The 20,512-nt window shown below is 37.9% G+C and overlaps 2 protein-coding genes across 3 annotated transcripts in view; both read right to left on the bottom strand.

The window, feature by feature from the left end:
* The window catches only part of rab11fip1a (RAB11 family interacting protein 1 (class I) a), a 29,634-nt gene extending 15,448 nt beyond the window's left edge, over positions 1-14,186 (bottom strand). The window contains exon 1 of one of the 2 annotated variants that reach the window (XM_039682583.2): positions 13,424-14,186. In XM_039682583.2, coding sequence (XP_039538517.2) covers positions 13,424-13,767 — 344 coding nt within the window. In that variant the 5' untranslated portion in view covers positions 13,768-14,186. The remainder of the gene's footprint in view (positions 1-13,423) is intronic. The other variant, XM_089119412.1, reaches the window with a different exon arrangement.
* Positions 14,187-17,983: 3,797 nt separating this feature from the next.
* The window catches only part of adgra2 (adhesion G protein-coupled receptor A2), a 106,322-nt gene continuing 103,793 nt past the window's right edge, over positions 17,984-20,512 (bottom strand). Inside the window, exon 19 of the mRNA XM_039682570.2 lies at positions 17,984-20,331. Coding sequence (XP_039538504.2) covers positions 18,894-20,331 — 1,438 coding nt within the window. The 3' untranslated portion in view covers positions 17,984-18,893. The remainder of the gene's footprint in view (positions 20,332-20,512) is intronic.

The raw sequence follows: 20,512 nt of genomic DNA, 5'->3' as shown, positions 1-20,512 counted from the left end.
CACCCCTAAAACAGAGCGTTACTGACGGACTGGGAAAAAAGGTGTTGCAATAATGTCAAATATGTAAAAAATTATGTGTTTTTTAAACATTCAAATATGTAACCCTATCCTGGTAGACTCCAAAAACAAAATCAAGACTTGGAGAGCATAATAGGTCCCTTATAAGACTTTAAATAAGCTGAAATAATTTTAAAAAAATGACAAAGCCTTATTTTTAAACCACAGTAAACTAAATAAAACTATTAGAAATATTTTGTGCCCATTAAAATAAAGCTAAAATAAATTATGAATATTAGAAAAAGAACAGTTTAAAAAGGTAATAACTAAAATAAAAGTTGAAGTTGAAGCACTAAAATGACTACAATTTAAATAAAGTTTTAAAAATGTTAAATAGTAATAAAAAGGCACATAAAATTACTAAATACTACCAAATACTAAATAATGCTAAAATAATACTGCATTATTTGTTATGCAAGTAATTTATGATTTAAGTGTAATTTTAGAAACATTTCATATGCACTGTTGCAAATTTTCTTATGTAACGAAAATGTTGCATATATTATTTTTATATAAGATTTAAAAAAAAAGAGATAATTGTTTGTGTGGGGAAAGAACTGTAGAAAAACCCTGTAATCTCCAGCTGGTTGTCCATTATTATAATTTGCATTATGTAAGAATAAGGCCACAGAGTGATCATTAGCATTCATTATACAAAATGAATGCAGCACCTGACCATTCAAAACTAAATAGAGAGTCGAACATGACTTTAGCATAACCCTATGAGCACACATGATTAAGTGGTTAAGATCTGTGGTATGTATGACACCCTTTTGTTTTATTATCCAAGCTAAATTCATTGATTTAAATGGTGGTGGGATCAAAACTAAATTACATACAAATAGAGAGGCCAGATTTTGACATGGGAGTTGAACTCTGTGCCAGTAAATGATCCAGGTCAGAGAAGCCCTCCTACTGATGAAATAAAGGGGGGAAAAAAAATGTCTTTGTTTAGCCTACGCTTGTCCACTCATTTCTGCTCTGCAATTTGTTCAGCAGAGCAGCAGATAGGAGAGTTCTGGAGTTCAGTATCTGTAATCATGAACAAGCCATTATCCACCCACGCTGTTGTCATAATAGACTCCTGAACACTGGGATCACGGACAGTCTACAGTCACGGACACCAAACAGCGGCTCCCACAGATGAATCACATTAAACATGGCATGTGCTCAGAGGAAGCAGCCGCTGCAGAATTCCAAGCATTTAGGTTTGGACCCCCACAGGACAAGAGTTTTGGACAGAATGGTACAACAATTTTAAGGAGGAAAAAAATTCCTTTTAGAATAACACATAAAAGCGATTTCAGTACTTTTAAAAAGGAAAATGTATTACTGAAATAATATATATTTATAGAATTTGGGTTTGAAAACTTTTTCACTCAACTCTAACCCTACATAGTTCATTATTATTACTCACTACTTTAATCTAGGCTATAATTAATTACCAGTGTTTGGTAAGTTACACTAGTAATTAATGTCAAGCAACTAATTTAATTTGTAATAGTGTAATTAAATTACTGTACAAATTACTTTTTCTAAATAGTAAATAGTACTATTTACTTTCCAAATCCCATATTAACCACAATCAGTTAAACAATACATGACACTGCAGTTTTATTTCTTTCAAATATAAAATTGTATAAATTATGCTTGATGTTAAATCCAGATTGTGTTAGATAGAATTGTTTTATAGTCTAGACTAATAAATGCAATTACATCAGAAGTCTCATTAAATTAGCCAAAAATTAAGAGTAATCCCTTACTTTACTTTTTCAAGGGACAAGTAAATAAATTATTCATTACTTAGTAATGCATTAATTACACTGTAACACTGGCACCTTAAAATAAAATAACACGGTCTCATCCCAAAAAGTCATATAACTGACGTTTTGGGACGTATTTTGACCATATGTCAATATCCGCCTTTTTAGGGCCCCCTTAAACGTCGGTAGATGGCGATCCCGGGCCGTCATACAACTGACGCTTTACCTTTAACGTCAGTTATGTGACGGGTTAGGTTTAGGGTTAGGTTTAGGTATGGGGTAGAGTTAGGATACCATAACCTCATCTACCGACGTTTAAGGGGGCCCTAAAAAGGCGAATATTGACGTATGGTCAAAAGACGTCCCAAAACGTCAGTTATATGACGTCTTGGGATGAGACCGGGTTGAATAAACCGTAACCATTCATTCATATTAAATATGATTCAGAAAACAGTATTCATTTTGTTGTAATTTCCAAATATAAACACTAAAATGAATGTTTAAATGGTAAATGCACTGAAGATTAGCAGACAGGCCGTCAAATCATAAAGTGATATGCTGTTTTATTTTCTTCTCACAAAAGTCAATGTATTGTGGCCAGCTATTACATTAAGACTGTGCCTTTAGTACTAGTATGATAAACTTGCAGTTAGTTAATCAGCCTTATGTTTTGATATCAAATTAGACACATTTATATTTTGACGTAACTATGAACAGTCCTGAAGAAAAAAAATGTGATTAACTAGTAAAAAATAGTCTTATCAGTTTATGCAACCGGCTCATGAACTCATTATTTTGAAGCCTATTTTCTATTGACCAAAAAAGCCAAAGCATTCTCACTTCAAAGGTGTCCAATAATAATAATGAAAAGCCATGCATTATAAATTCAAACCCTTTATATAACATAATATATTTCCTTTTCATTAAGCCCTGAATGAATGTAAATTTTTCAGTGTTTTGTTGTGCAGAAACACTTCACCTTTATGTTTTTTTTTCAAAGAATAATACTGTAGTTAAAAATGCTAATTTATGCTTGAAATCCCATCCAATGGGAAAAAGTATAGAAACCCAAGACCAGGAAACAGAGACTATTAGTCTGTTAGTGGACCGTATACACTCGGACCACAGCAGGAAACTCAAATCTGGAGTTTCGGGGGTGGGGAAGACTAAAGGGAAATCATGCCTATCAGCAATCGAAGCTCAAGGAATGTTCTTCAGAAGGTCACTGTTTAGAATTTGATAAGGAAAGTTCCTTCAAGATAACCCAGGCCTATTTACATTATCTTCTTCTCGAAAAGTTTGTTTGGACCTAAAGGGAGGTGAACCACAGATGCTTGACAACCGCAGCACAGAATCCCATCGAATACAGATATCTAGGGCTTTTTTAACAGATCACTTTGCAGTAAAACCCATTTTTATAGTCTCTTTCATAAGCATATCTTCAATACATCATTCTCTTGCAGCTCTCAGGAATCAATACAAATGGTCATGCCTGAAAGATCTTTGTTTTCTGAGACAACATTCGAAAAATTTGACGAATGGACTTCATGTGAACATCCAACACATCCCTCGCAACTAATCTAACACACACACTTATCTCTTTATACAGGGAAAAAGTAACTCAAACAAACATTTGCGGCTCCTAATCTACATTCATCTGCAATCATTAACTCGTTCCGAGAAGGGCACAGTGAACTATACTGTGTTCTTTAAAGCCTTCTATCATTTGCAGAGATAAACATTAGTCACATTTATTCAAAAATCCAGGAAGTAGATTTACTGAACGATTTCATTCAGATTCACATTATGAAGGTGAATTAAGTATTAAGTAATCAGTTCATGCGCGTTAAGGACGCCTTCAACTACTAGTCACACACTTTTTGAGGGACTAAAAGATGGCTGTCAGCAAGATTACTAAAGTTGAGGTTCCAGCAAAAAGAATGATTTGTAAGCAACTGCGGTGTTGGATGTAAGAGTGAACATGACCGTCTTCATGTACTCCCAACATCAGATCCACTGAAGGATAAGTTGTAGACTTTCAAAGGGACTGCACCCCCATATGCCTAAATTATGTCTGCGCAAATCATTTTACTGTTCACCAGACTGCTTTGTGAAGGGTCAATACGAAAAAAAGTTGTTAATCAAGAATGGATTAGTACCAACTGTTTGGGATCCATCCGGTTTATAGTCTCTGGAGTGATACTGATCACCACAGTAATGAAAGTCAAGTCAAGTATATTTATATAGCAGTTTTCACAATATAGACTGCATCAAAGCAGCTTCATAGTATCAATCAAAACATATTAACAATGTTCGTTTCTTAGTGGAAAAACATCCACATTTGGTAGAGCTGATCAAGGGTATTAATGATTGGTTAATTCATTTGAATATCCCCAACTGAGCAAGCCAAATGCAACAGTGGCAAGGAACCGAAAAACTTCATCAAGTGACCTAATGGTGTCCTAAAACTCCATCAGGTGACCCAATGGAGAAAAAAAAAAAAAAAAACCTTGGGAGAACCCAGGCTCAGTCGGGGGTCCGTTCTCCTCGGGCGTTTATGAACTAGAGGCCGGATTTACAGTAACTGTAAGGTAAAAATGTATATGTATGTCTCTAAACAGACTTTAACGCGAACCTGTGATAAACGCTGGCGTTCACAATTCACATGCATGTTAACAATTGATTCTATAGTTACAATGGCCCTCATTTATCATTCTTGCGTAGAAACGGGCGTATATGTTGGCATAAGATTATGCTAACACTCCTCTCACCGCCTGATTTATGAAGCTGTGCGTACCTTTGAAATCCAGGTGTACGCAATGCCTGCCCTTGATAAATCCCGCGGCTGAAAACGATCGTCATTAGAATAACACGCCCCTAAATATTCAAGTCTCCGCTCCCCCCACGCCCTCATTTTACACCATGGACACACGGAAGACGGCAAAGAGAAGCTTCTCTGACCGAAAAAGACCTATCACAATGCATTATTTTGCAGCACGTCTTTTGAATTAGCATTCAACTTTGAATCACGTCACATGTATTGGGGTGTACAATAGTGATGATGATGATGATGTGATGTAGAGTAGCTACCATTCATTCACATTAATAATTGCATGACAATTTGTAATATTCTATTATTATGATTTTTATTATTAATCACGCTTATTGTTATTTAGAACAGTGTTTCCCAACCCTGTTCCTGGCGGCACACCAACACTGCGCGTATTCTTTGTCTCCCTAATCAAACACACCCGATTCAACTCATCAGCTCATTAACCCACCTGATAATGAGCTGATGAGTTGAATCAGGTGTGTTTGATAAGGGAGACAAAGAATACGTGCAGTGTTGGTGTGCCGCCAGGAACAGGGTTGGGAAACACTGATTTAGGAGAAGAGAGTCGTTATTATTATTTGTATTATTATTATTATTATAATGTAAAAGAAGAGGAATGTATTTTTTATTATTTTGTCAGTCTCAATATTTTTTTTTTGTCATTGAAAGCCTTTCAGTAGGCTACCGAACCCACTCCGTGTGCACCTGCCGGGATAATCCTGAAACGTCAGTTAAAGTGCACAGGCTCGCAACTGAACGAATATGCCAACAAATCAAATGTTTTGGCAAAGTCACACAAATTAAACATTGAAATCCATGTTGCACAAAAATAAACACTGCCGTTTTTTTTTTTGTGTTTTTTTTTTTACAGTAGGTCATCATATATTATATCGTTTAGTTTGTCAGTTCGTTTTGTGGTGTTAGGAATTTTTCTGCACATTTCCACACTAACTAAAACCCATGCTCAAAACGTGTGTACACCACCTCCTGAGCTGGCGTAGGATTTGAGCGTGCCGTACACCAACGTCCATATTAATAAATCTCAAAGTCACCGTGGTTTTGGGTGTATGCCAAGTGTACGCTGTAAATTTGGTGTACGAACGTTTGATAAATGAGGCCCAGTATGCGCTATAGAAAGTGAGAGCAGAGACTTTATTAGTTCACAGGCGTTGTTTAACAAATATAACGTTTCCAATTTATATTAAGCATCCCCCGAAAAGGCATAAGGTCTGCATATATTTGTTTGTGTTATTCGCAGTGTACGTTGATGACAATGCGAGATAGCGAGAGAGAGCAAGAGAGATTATGGATAAGACTTTATTGTCATTTGTGTGAACTTGAAGTACAATAAACTTAGTAAACTCATTAGTAAAGTTTTGGCCATCATTTAGACAAGGTTCACTACAACAGGCTTGTACTAAGAGTGGATAAAAATCAAGATGACAACATTAAGTTATAACTGTAATTAAATTAGACTATAGCTGGTCTATCTCCATACAGCATGATATTCTTCGGCTCTGTATAGGCATTAGTTCGATGCCGCTTCAAACTGAACACCGCTGACAGTTTCTGACATTTTCAGAGCATGAGATTGTCCCATTTTGTTGGTGAAATGAGCTCTTGAAGCTCCACCCTCTTCTTGAAATGTGGCAGCTCATTTGCATTTAAAGGGACACATACAAATGCCCGTTTTTGCTCACCCCCAAAAAGTGACAATTTTGACATGCTAAAAAATGATCTGTGGGGTACTTTGAGCTAAACCTTCACATACACACTTTGGGGACATCAAACTTATTTTACATCTTGTAAAAAGGGACATCCAATGTCACCTTTAAAATGAAGATCGATTAAAATCGATTCCTTAAAGAGATACTCCACCGGGTTTTCATATTAAACTATGTTATTCCCGTAATTAAGACGAGCTGATGCATACCTCTCTCGTCACAGTGCGTGCACTCTATCGCTCTGTATTGCCGCAAAACTATGTTAGCACTTAGCTTAGCCCAGCGCATTAAATATGGGCCAGAAAGAGAAGTGACAAAACACTTCCTCGTTTTCCCTATTTAAACACAGTTACTCGATTAGTGTAACTCGACCTAGGCTGGTGACACAAAATAAAACGTTGTGTTTTTCTAAGCGTTTAAAATTGATGACTATATTGTATGGCGGAATACCATAAAAAAGTGCTTTAGAGCACTTCAACTTGGCGCAATAATACCTTCACTCGTGAAAAGTCCTCTTTACCGGCTCCCGCTTCCTCGCTCTCCCCCTCCCTCTTATTTCCGTCAATGCAGCCAACGTGACATGCGCCAAAGCGGGAGCCGGTAAGAGGACTTTTCACGAGTGAAGGTATTATTGCGCCAAGTTGAAGTGCTCTAAAGCACTTTTTTATGGTATTCCGCCATACAATATAGTCATCAATTTTAAACGCTTAGAAAAACACAACGTTTTATTTTGTGTCACCAGCCTAGGTCGAGTTACACTAATCGAGTAACTGTGTTTAAATAGGGAAAACGAGGAAGTGTTTTGTCACTTCTCTTTCTGGCCCATATTTAATGCACTGGGCTAAGCTAAGTGCTAACATAGTTTTGCGGCAATACAGAGCGATAGAGTGCACGCACTGAGACGAGAGAGGTATGCATCAGCTCGTCTTAATTAAGGGAATAACATAGTTTAATATGAAAACCCGGTGGAGTATCCCTTTAAAGGGTTAGTTCACCCAAAAATGAAAATTCTGTCAGTATTTACTAGGGCTGCACGATGTATCACTTTAACATCGATATCGCGATGTGCGAATCCACGATAGTCACATCGCAAGGATGTGCGATGTCACTTATAGGGATCGTAAATAATCTGCTATTCATGATCAGTAGGCTACGTGCCAGCAGCTCCCTGGCCCGTAAGGCTTGTGATTCGCAGATTAAATGCAAAGTTTAACCATCATAACGTGAGAGTTTAGCAATTTGCAAGTCCTGTCAGTTTAAACATCAAATGCAAGAAGACTGGAACTTGCGCGCTGTTTTCTGTCAGTCTTACTAAAGCGCATTTTTGTCCCGCCAAAGCTTGACCGGTGAATGATGTACTGTAGATGTGTGATGCAGATGACGATGAGTGACTTCTGCGCTCGTTTAAATGAGAGAGTGAAAGTCCCGGTCGCGCATGCAGTCTCACCGTCTTCAAACCGTCTTGATCTCTCTCCCGCCCTCGCACTTATCAATGATTTGAGTTGACTGAATATCTTTGAGAATACATGACGGTAAAAGGTCGGAAGACATGTTTTTTCTTTTTTCTAAACTACCACTGGTTGTGAATTGCCGTTCCACACATTCAGATGACATTACATAAACCACACTTTGATTAAAAAAAAAATGCTATAGAGTGATGAAATGTTTTCTGTGTTGACACAAACCTTGTGCGATGTTCTAACCTGCCTGGATAATCACACAACGTGTGGCGTGGTCCGTTATTGACACGTCTGATTTGCGAACTAATGACTCATTTGAACCGATTCATTTTAATGAATGGTTAAAACAACTGATCTATTCAACACTGAACTCAAGATACATAAATCGGAAACACTTTACAATAAGGTTCCATTTATTAAAGTCTAGTAAACTACATTATTAATAATAATTCATTACATTTATATAGCACTTTTCTCTGCACTCAAAGTGCTTTATATAGGGGAAAGGGGACTCTCCTCAACCAGCACTAATGTGCTGCATCCTGTTAACAACATTCAATTAATATTAGTTTCTATGCTGATTTACTCCATGACAAAACCACCCCAGTCATTCTAGAATGATTCATTCTTTCCAAATAGAGCTATTCAAGTCATCTGGGGAAAGTGATGTAATATCGCGGAAATATAAAATATCGCAATGCCATTTTTTACCAATATCGTGCAGCCCTAGTATTTACTCACCCTCGTGTTGTTCCAAACCTCTTTGTGTTTATTTGTTCTGCTGAACACAAAGGAAGATATTTGGAAGAATGTTTTAATCAAACAGATCTCATTCCCCATTGACTACCATAGTAGGAAAAAAAATACATACTATGGTAGTCAATGGGGAATGAGACGCCAGGTCGCCAGCCCAAAAATCCCCACACAGTTTAGCAAAACGGCAGTCCAGTATGGCACATTCAGTAATTAAAATGTAACCATACAAGAGTAAAATGTCAAAAATAAAACTATTAAATGCTCTCAGAGGACTTCATCTTAATAAAATAACACTGCTGTTAAAAACACTGAGCTATGCAGAGTATTTAATCCTCACTGAAAACTATTCCTCTAAAAAAGAAAGCAAATATAAATGATAAACATAAAATACTGATTTAAATTAATAATTTAGTTTAAATTTGAATTAAACTCGCTTATCCTGGCTGTGAATGGGGCACATGAGGGTTAACAGGAACCATGAGTTCACACCGATTCCCTTTTATTTGTTTCAGGTACATAATACCATGTTTACAGAGAAACTTTAAACCAAGGGCACAGCCATGTGAGACTGCAAAACAAATGGGTGCAGCAAGTTTCATCTGCTCTTTTATTTATGGGATAACAAATGATTTCATAAAGAGCTTGAGAGGTCATATGACATGGGAATAGTTGGCCTAGATAAAGCTATAGCAAAATCATTTGAAAAATGATCCACTGGGGTTAGGAATTAACCACACCTTAGTCTAAATAAACCCGGACTGAAGACTAACATACGATGGAGAATCAAAAGATGTAGAGGTGATAAAATATGACTTTAAAATAGAAAAAATCCCTTGAAAGGGGGAAAATGCCATATTAAATTTAGATAAGAACTGTCTTATTACAATAGCATTAATCCTGCAATTATATAGCATTTGTGTCTCATATTGGATATTCTTAGAAGAGACAATGATCAGCTGTCCCGCACCACAATGTCAAAGCTGCCATATCAACATTACCCTGAAGTAGGACAGTAACACAACACCAGCAGACTCGAAGAAAAAGAGAAGGCAAAATTCAATCCCTTCTGTGTTCGTAACGAGAGGGAGAAAGAACGAGAAAGAAAGAGAGATCGCTAGTGTTTTAGGAGCAAAAAGTGGTCGCAGTGCACAAACAAAGTGCCAGTGCCAACATTTACAGCTTTCTCAAGATGGCCTATAGTATCTGATAAGAAATTAATATGGAGGCCTTTTTGATTACAAAATAAATTAGACTAGAAACCTCAATGGCTCTGGATTTGATGATGATGTGAGGAAGGATCACTCATATTCAATAAATTAATCTATTTTGGATCACAGACAGACAACATGAAGAGAATGAACAAAGCCTATCTTAGATTACATAACGTATGATATGCACAAGCCTTATCAGATTTGAGATTATTATGGGATACACAATAAAGTCATTCAATGATATGCCAAGACCTCCTTCAAAACACACCTGCTTGAAATCATCACACATTTTAAGTGTTTATATCTCATTATGTCATAAGGAGCTTTGCATTCCTATTTTACTTCGGAAGCCTATGGATACACCCAAACATTGACGTCACAACTATTAACATACTTCACCATTACATACAGAGTCAGGTACAGTACACACACCTGCTTTAAATGGCAACCATGTGAACTGGGGCAAACCCAAGGCAAATAGACAGATCTTACATGTCCCTTTCACTCTCTGGTTTAAACCAGACTAGGAAGTCAAACAAATAGGCAAATAAAAGGTCCTCTGTATTTGAATGAAGAGCAGCCCTCAGTGAAAAATAACAAACTTTTTTGTAATACTGGGTTGTTTCAACTCAAATTTGGGTCAACTATGGACAAACCCAAATGTAGGGTTGAAACAACCCAGCATTTTTTAAAGTGTACTTTCAGTGAAAAAAATAAATAATAATAATTGTATTATTATTTTATATACATATATATATATATATATATATATATATATATATATATATATATATGAAGAGTTCAGATGCAAAAGCCTCTAAATCCCATTTGAAATTTTCTTCTTTAATGATGATTTTTATCAAACTTGTATATTTAAGTTCAGTGATTTCACTTAAATGGCAATGATAATTACCTATTTATTGTTATTTAAGTAAAATTACTGAACTTAAATATACAAGTTTGATAAAAATCATCATTAAAGAAGAAAATTTCAAATGGCATTTAGAGGCTTTTGCATCTGAACTCTTCATATATATATATATATATATATATATATATATATATATACATACATATACATACATATATATACATATATAAACACACACACACACACACACATATATATATTGAACATTGGATTTTTCATGCAATCATAATATATTTGTAGTATAATTTAGTCACTCTAATGGATTGCAAGCAGACCTTTTAAACCCTAATTTTCTTCATATAAGGCCATATAAGCACAGTTTTTATATAAATGTTGTACCTCTAGTGTGTATAGGTTGGATTAGTATTGAACTGACTAAACTGCAAGAACCAGATCTATCAAAGGAAAAGAACACCGTGTTCACACGCACACTTAAAGGTGGTGGAAAGTAAACACCAATGTATGTTAATACACCATTATCCCAACCTAGGGTGTCACTCATGCCTGTCAGTTAATGACTAGTAAAGTTTTGTTGTACTGGGCTGGGAAGGGTGGAGAGGAATGTAAAAACGGCATTATGTGTAATACAGTTGGTTGTGTAAGATTGTGATGGGACCATTTTACTCTATTAGTCACATTTACTTGCTTGCTTAAAATAACAAACTGACTTTTCAAAAGCATATCTGAAAAAAAAAAAAAAAAAAAAAAACTCACCCAAGAAAATTAACAGATCCACTAATGAAGTTGCCACCAGTTGCTCCTGATATTAATAATTGTTATAAGTAACATTACAAAGACTTAAAAAGGGCATATGGGACACATATTTTTATCTTAGCCTAATTAGAAGGAATCATCTTGACTAAAAAAATTAAATGTGAACCAAGTAATTTTACAATGAAGCTGAGCTCACCCTTATAAACACTGACATTTTGAGATTACATGACAATGATGGATTCAATGGGCCAAGTTACTAGTAACGACAACAATAATAATAATATTTATTTTTTATTGCACTTTTTCTGTGCTCGAAAGGTACAAATACTAAACAAGCAAAACCAAACAACAAACGGGGTCACGGTCAAGATCATGCGTGTGATCCACTGGTTCAAACAGAACAAGCAGACCCTGATGGAGCAATGAATCAAACGGGTACGACAATCCGATGGCACACAAGAACAAACGGCACAGGACCTCAAGCGCTGGAGGCCACAGGACTAAAAGACAGGTCACTTCCCGTTCTCCCTCTCAAAGGCCAGAATAGGAAGTCGACTGGACAAATCAGCAAGCCAACCTAATATGCAAATAAAGGGCCTCACGCCTTCTGTTTTTGAATATGAGCAGCCCTCATTTCCAAAGGTGAAAATGAAAAGCTGGAGAGAAATTAAGCTCAAACAATAACTATATTGAAACCAAACATAAAGAAAGAAAGAAAAAAAAGAACAAAGTTTGTGTTCCGTTTCCTACACTGGTATCTGTTCTGTTTCTGTGGTGCCTTGGTTATTTATAGATCTTCTGTTGAACTAGTTCTATTTATTGTCAAGAATTGATAATCACTTCCAAGCATTGAGGCAAGCCTGACTTTTACTCATATTCAGGGTTGGGGCCAATACACACACAGTAAGTTGTCCCTGATTTTCACTCAATGAATGACAACTCAAATCATGTGGCTTTTTGAGATGTTCTGGAGTTTTTTTGTGATAATAGTTACAATGTTCACATAATGGACAAAATGTACTAGGAGGAGGAGATCATAAAAGAATTTGCTGGTGAGCTCTTTAAAAAAAACACCTAGCAACACCCTAGCAACCACACAGCAACATTCAGAACACCTTAGCAACCTTATAACAAAATCCTGGTGGCAGGTCAATCCCTAAACACATTTAAAAACTACAAACCTTGTTTGATTTGATTGGCCGTCTCAAACTTTTCGACATTGACGAGAACTATTATACTGCTTAGGCAAACCAGCATAAAAACTTAAAACTTTTTGTCATCCTACGAACAGAGTGGGTGCGTAATGAAGTGCAGCATCAAACAATGTAAATATGGGGGCAACAATTAGGCCTTTCCAATCATTTCCATCAAAATCTATGGTGGTTATGGCCCTGTGTTGCTGTGTTAACAATTCAATACATTTGTTAATTCTTCAGAATTCATTCTTTGAAGTGAATGGTAGATGTGTCATTACAACCCACACATAGCCTATTTGACAGACTTTTTGCCTATTATGTTAACTCGTATTGAGTGCGTGGAGAGGGGAGAAACATTTTGTGAATGTATACCTAAACAGAACTTTGAAAATGAGGAACAGGTTGATTAAAAATAATTCTTGTTAGTACAGTTTTGACTAATAGCCTACACAAAAATCAGTGATGTGTGACGTAGCTGAATCGATCCAGTAGTCATCACACCTACAGTACGTGATTAAATCTTACTGTACGCCTATAATGTTCATGAAAACACAAACACCCAAGAGACGAAATGTACTTTTACTTGAACATTTGTTTTAGAAGGGTGGGGTAACGTTACTGAATCCAGCCCATACAAAAGAGGAGACCAAAACATACTTTGATGAACTGTTTGAAAGCTTATCGCTTTAACTTTTAACATCTTTGAGTCATATAGTGGGATGTTTTTTATAACGCAAAGAGACAATGTTATTCCCCAGTAGGACAGAATGACACTCACTCGGTCTTTTTGCGTGCTCTGTTGGCGTGGAGGTCCACTAAGTTGATGACAGCCTGTCCCAAAAACTTGTCCAGTCCCACCAGGGCTCGGTGCATCGCGATGATGTAAAGCGTGCATCGCTCCGCGTTCCCCTGATGGAAGAGCGGCAGATCGAACGTCGCCTCTTCCTTCCATTCGGGCGATACGCATTTCTCCTCTACGGACGTGGAAAACTTGTCCTTGCCCACCTGCATGATGGCATATGCGTCGTTCGTTCCATTTTTGCCCTTGATCCGCAGGTTTCGCGCTTTGAGCACTGTTACCTGCACGCTGGTGGGATACCACTGCTGGTCACCCAAAGACATTCTCAGTTAAAGTCCAGGTTTAACCGGGACGAAAAGTTGCGCTTTGTTCGTTCGATGCCGCTTGGTGCCTGTCTTGTATCCGGCGTCGCTTTGGCTCCTGCGTGTAACTGTTTGGGAGATCTTATATAAGTCCCGCCCCTTGCGAATGGCGTCACTGTGTACCCAGCGTTCAGGTGATGCAGGTATCAGATCATTCTTCACATTATTAAACTAGGCTATTAATGTAGAGCTTTTGATTGAACACTTAACCCTGTGAAAACATTGTTATTTTTTTAATCCCAGTCACTTTTAACAACGTTGCACCACTTTTAATCTTTGGTCATGACTTTTTGAACGACAATTTTAACCTCGAAGTGCGACGCCAAAGGTGTAGGCTACAGTAAATGATGCGGGTTTGTGTCCAGTATCAGTGAGTTGTTTAGCAACAGACAACCAATCAGACACTACCAAGCTGATAACCTCATTAAATGTTCTTGCACTTGTACAGTCACAAATCCCCTCACGTCTGAGTTCAGTTTACCTTAAAATAGATTTTAGAAGCTGTTGAAGAATGTCCTTATTCGCGTTTCCTCAATTTACTTCCTCAGACTTTATCTGTCTAGATGATTCACTATTACTCAGATAAAAGCTTAAAGGTATAGTTCACTCAAAATAAATAAATAAATGTCCTTTTTTACTCACATTTTTGTTGTTTCAAACCTGCATGTGTTTCTTTCTTCTGTTGAACACAAAATAAGATATTAAAAAAAAAAAATGTTAGTAACTTGGCGGCACCCATTGACTTCCATTGTAGGCCATTCTTTTCCTACTATGGAAGTCAATGGCTACCATCAACTGTTAGATTACCAACATTATCTTCAGTGTTCAACAGAAGAAACAAACTCATACAGGTTTGGAACAACTTGAGGGTGAGTAATGATTCATAATTTTTCATTTTTGGGTGAACTATAAATTTTTTTTAAGAAGGACACAAATAGAAAACAACAGTGAGTAATCATTTTAAAGCCAATTAGTCATCTTTCAGATTAGCAGACTTTGTTCCAGACAGCTTTAAACTATCTGCAGATGCCAGTCTAGTCAGTAGCCTACTCACTGTTATTGTTATAGATGTTCTTTCTATGTTCTTTCTTCTTCTTTCTTCTCACTGAGGGTCTCAGTGTTTGTCCCGCCCAATCTCTAATGTATCACACTCTGATAGGATAAGGTTTGTGTCAATAAAAAAGGCTCACTTTTGGTTGGCTCTATTTCTTGTGGGGATGCTGATTTACATATTACATAGAAACTGAAGTTACGTAATTGACAAATGAAAACGACAGATAATTTAGGACTTTTCTCACTTAGATCACATATGATACAGAAACATCAAAATAAAAAATGAAAAAACAAATAAAATAATTTTCATCTTATGGCATTTGTTTCCCCAAACCTTTATTTTGCATCAGGTCATTGATAAGGCACATCTTAACATCTATAGGAAATATATTATTGAAATCGATACAAAATTTTTTATTATTTTCATATTGAAGTGAGTGACAAAAATATAAATACTCATGTTATTTATAAAATCTCCAATTTCTACTTCGAGTTGATAGTCAAAACAATCGTCCATTGTAATCTCGGACATTGAAAAGGAGATTTTAATAATAACAATAATAATTAGGATAACACTGAATTTATACTGACCCTCAGAAGCTAGGCCTACCCAGAGGCAAAGAAAATTTTCATGCAAATATCACAATGTCACATGAAACCATTATGCACAAACAAGCCAAATTTCCTTTTTTTTTTTTTAAGTGAAAACACATATTACATACACATGGCCACAAATTTCACTTATTATTTGACAAGTTTTTTGTTGTAGTTTCAAATGACTTCTGAAATCATAGCACATAAAATCCGTAATAATGACACAATGGTGATCACTTTATATAATCAATCATTAATCTCAAAAGGGTCATCATGACATTAAATGCTTGTGATTTTGGGAAAAGGGAGGACTTGTTCTTTAGAAATATGTGGAATTTTAATATTTATCAGTTTTAAGGGAGATTTCTGGCTTGAAGGGTAAAAGACAAACGGGAGGCTACACAATCTCAAATAAGATTCTCTTTAAAGATTAAACTGTGAGCTTCTTTGGCATACAAACATCCCTGAATACAATTTTAAAGTGTAAGCTAAAGACAGGTACTATTATGTTTTGCGTGTGACTCTGTCATCATGTGAGGGAAATCTAAAAATAGTGGCACTACAGTCAGATTCTGGTAGCTTGTGGGTTTTGGGGAAAAAACAGTCAGCGCAAAGGTCTGAATTCGCCTTTGGCTTTTGGTTGGGAGTGTCCATTATTCGCTTTCATGAGAAAAAGTCATTTGAACACTGCCGAAAAACAAAATACCTATTTAAATAATTATTTTTATTGCAAACTCCTTGCTATCTGAAAACAAAACTTTGCTTATGCTTTAGAAAGAGTACTAATAATTTCCGGAATATGAGTGATTCTTGTTGCTAAATGTGGGATGAACGTGAGACGACGTGATGTGCTTTTAGACTAAAAACAGAGTTTATGAAACCGATTAGGCCACCAATCCTCTGCAAAATACTGATACCGCAAAATTGCATAATGACAACAACAATTACATCAAAAAATTAATACTGATATGTATAATATAAATATGTTATTATTTATGAAAAAAATATGTCAAATGCTATCTCCATAACCTGAACCAAGTGCTAAAAAAGCCCATGTTAAACATGGTACTACAACAGAACATGTTTGAACAAACACTTGCCCTTCCTTATCAAATCCCCTAGTAACTCTGGAGTGGCATCTGAAGAAGGCATTACTTTTTTATAAAATTTGTCCATCAACAGCATTCATTATCAGTGCATTTGATCAATGGCAGGAATGAACCAATAGAGGGCACTATGAAGCAATGGTTTCCAAATGGTTCCCATTCTCTGAAAACTGAATACAATAGCTCATGTTCTGATGAACAACATCAGAAGAACAAGAACGACATTCCCAGCTCCAATTAACATGGAAGGAATTGTTAGGGATGGATGCTCATCTGTGGCAAGTGTTTGTTTTCTATATTTGAGTCGAACTGATGCCAAGAGCTGCTTATTAGTGCCAGAGAGTTGAATTAACACTGTAATAGTCAAACAATACAAACATAACACTTAATATACATTCTTACAGACATGTAAATGAAATAGCATGAAAAACTTATTAAAAAAAACACAACAGACAAAGACACTAAGGGAACAAGCACACAGTCCTCCATCCTGATCAATATGCAAAGATCAAAATAGCTGAACTTTAGGTTCATATCCCTTGGCTTATTCGATATTAAAATATTCATTGCATTCAAACAGATTGTTAGATTAAAGGAAAACTCCGGCGCAAAATGAACCTTTGGTCTAATTACACATTGCTACCTAGTCAACCGTTATCTGAGATTTGTTTTCATGATTGCCGAATGTAAATAGTTTTATCTCTAAAAACAGTTTAGCCTATAACGCTAGTATAATGCTAGTATATAGGGCATAGAGTAATGACAAGTAAAAATTGCTTGTTATTACCACTAACACGGCTCAAAATAGCCCCACACTAAAACGACAGCATAACAAGGGTCCCTACATTCAAACCGAAGCATTGAGAACTTTGTCAGTGTCCATACAGTTTAATAAGAAAATATTTTATACACACAGTCAACTTCGCGAATGCAGGAAGAAGCCATCTTGGAAAAATAGTCTCTACCAGTCGATCTAAGAACGCCGATCCATGTCCACCGGTGAGATGTGACTAAGGTGATAATGTGAGCGCGAACAGTAGGCTACGTGTACATATTGAAGAGAAGAAAACGGTTCGTGTTTGTGTTTCTTCCGAAAACAACGGACCATATGAGATTCTGCACAGTTCAGCGCACATGGATCTGCGTTCGTAGATCGACTGGTAGAGACTATTTTTCAAAGATGGCTTCTTCCTGTATTCGCGAAGTTGACTGTGTGTATAAAATATCTTCTTATTAAACTTTATGGACACTGACAAAGTTCTCAATGCTTCGGTTTGAATGTAGGGATCCTTGTTATGCTGTCGTGTTAGTGTGGGGCTATTTTGAGCCGTGTTAGTGGTAATAACAAGCGATTTTTACTTGTCATTACTCTATGCCCTATATACTAGCATTATACTAGCGCTATAGGCTAAACTGTTTTTAGAGATAAAACTATTTACATTCGGCAATCATGAAAACAAATCTCAGATAACGGTTGACTAGGTAGCAATGTGTAATTAGACCAAAGGTTCATTTTGCGCCGGAGTTGTCCTTTAAGTGGTATTACAAGCAAACAAAAGCACACCCAAATGATTTTGCATATTTTGTCACACCAACTCCTCCACCAATCTCTTTTAAGAGGAGTCAGGTTTTGCATACACACCCCTTCTCTTTCTTCATATATAACTCTTCATATAACCTCTTCTTATTAGCATGCTTAGCATTAGCTTGTTGCATGTTGGACGGTTCCAAGACCACAGAACACCTTTGAAACTTACAAATATGGCGATTTATCAATAAGGAGCCAAATGGTTCTCTACCCTGCTAATAAAAAGCCCTAATTTGAACCAGCTTAACCTGCAGTGTTGAAGTACTCGTGACTGGACAAGACCAGACCAAGTTGAGACAGAGACCCGAAGAGGGTCTGAACAATTCAAACAGTGTATGCTTTTCTTTAGGGCGAATGAAGCCTGGATTTCCATCGGTGTCACAAGGACCGGAGTCCAAAGACACAGCAGATATGTCAGAATTGTTATAGTACTTGAGACCAGCTTTAGTGTCTAAGACAAGAACATATGAAAATATGGAGGCAGACTCATCCGGTCTTAAGTTCCACAACACTACTAAGCTGGTTTACTCGTGTTAGTTGCTTTAGCTGGCGTGGCTAAGCTGGCATTTAGTTGGGAGGAAAAAGTGTCCAAAATTCCCTTAAAACCAGCCAACAGACCAACTAAGATCAGAAAACCATTTAAGCTAGTTTATTCAGCAGGGTTGTGGAGAAAGAAATCCATGTTTTGGCTCTTAGCATCAGGTCACACCTTCAAGAACTCTTTCAACTCTAACCGCAGCTCATTATTATACAGTTGTCTCGCTCTTCCATACCCTGCTCTTCATACCAACCGAACCCTGTGATTGGTCAGTTCCGCTAGAGTCCAGTTCCAGCACGGATCCCTTTAGTGTTCCATTCGGCGCTGAAACCGTCGACAATGAGGGCGTTGCAGTGACATTTGATGTCACGTTTAGTGGGAACGAGCTCCGCTTCGACTCTTTCTCAGTTGCGGCAGCCGTTTTAAGATTGTCTTTGCTAGCGCTACGCCGTTGAGCGTTCTGCTGCATGGCGGCCCTACTTGCCACAGAAGGCAACAGTGGAAAAGGTTTTCTACTTCCGCTACTACCTCCGTCACTTCCTTCCGAAGGGCTTGTCACTAGTCCCTCCCCTCGGTGCCGTCCATTGGTCAGAAGACCGTTCTGGCTCTCTGAATGGCTATTCCGTAGACTTCCATTCTCGCTGGAAGCATGTTTGTGTAGGAGGTGGATGTTTGATTGCTCTGTCCCAGAGGGTCCCAAAGCACCCATGCTACCTCCTCCACCCGCTCTGAGAGCTTTGAGGCGGTAGTGCCCTCTAGCGTCCCCTCTGTGATGGTACTGGGTATTGCCACCCTTGGTTCTACTACAAGCCTTCCTCCTTTGAGGTTGCTGGACAGGCAGTAGAGTGGGCAGCTGGTTGTTGGCCGGTTTGTTGTTCTCCGTGTTTGTGCTCGAGTTGGTATTGGTTCCCGTCGGTGCCCGGGTGGCATTGATCACGTTGTCTTGCGTCACTTGGAGGAGGTTGGTGAGTTTGCAAGGCCCAGCGGCAATGCTTGTCGTTCCACTTTGAGTAGATGACGACCTGGCAGAAGAAGAGTAATTGTTGGGATCCGTCGGTGGGTGGCATCCTACAAATATTTGGGAGCCCCTTTCTGAGGCACTCTGGACGCCAACAGTGGCAGTGCAGGGATGGGAATAGGCTGGCATGGGTTGGGAGCGACGGTACCCAGGGCAACACCCTAGCCACGCTGCCTGGACATCCAAACGCTTGAAACAGTGATGGAGCACCAAGAAGATCCCTAATCCAGTAGCCGTTCCTCCGTACAGGCAGCTGAAGAGTTTCCGCTCTCTATCCACGTGCCAAACGGCCATAGCGCCACAGCACCACAGCCCCAAAAACACAAAGTGTGTCGCCACCAGCGCCAAACATTGGACCTTCAATGAGTACTGGTCCTCCACGATGGTCCCAGCATGCACTGGGCCGACAGAGTCCGTTGAGAGAAGACTGGTGCTGCCACTGATTGCCGGTTGACTCTCTGGCAAGGTTGAGGGGTCGGAGGCGGAACATGGAGGATCTTTGGACTCCTGGAAGTTTCGGTGCCTCAGGCAGAAAACAGTGCACAGGAAGTAGATCCAGGTCACCAGAATGATCAATCCAGCTGGAATGTAGAATGCCCCGAAACTGGGTTGCCATACCAACCAGCAGCTGCAGAGAGGTCAAGAGCAGAGAAAAGGGGTCAGAGAGGGCAAAGGCGGTAATCAGTCAAGTAACAAAAACACAAAGCAAGCTCTGTACAAAAACAGACACTTTTTAAAGAGCCTGTAAAGGAGCGGCCCAGCATGAGTAATAAATCTGCAACAAGTATCAGACAGTTCGAGAAAGAACA

The sequence above is a fragment of the Pimephales promelas genome, chromosome 14 (genome assembly GCF_988280905.1).
Source record: "Pimephales promelas chromosome 14, fPimPro1.hap1.1, whole genome shotgun sequence".
Taxonomy (NCBI): domain Eukaryota; kingdom Metazoa; phylum Chordata; class Actinopteri; order Cypriniformes; family Leuciscidae; genus Pimephales; species Pimephales promelas.
The sequence above is the reverse complement of the archived record's forward strand: the minus strand, read 5'-3'. Positions and strand labels throughout refer to the sequence as shown.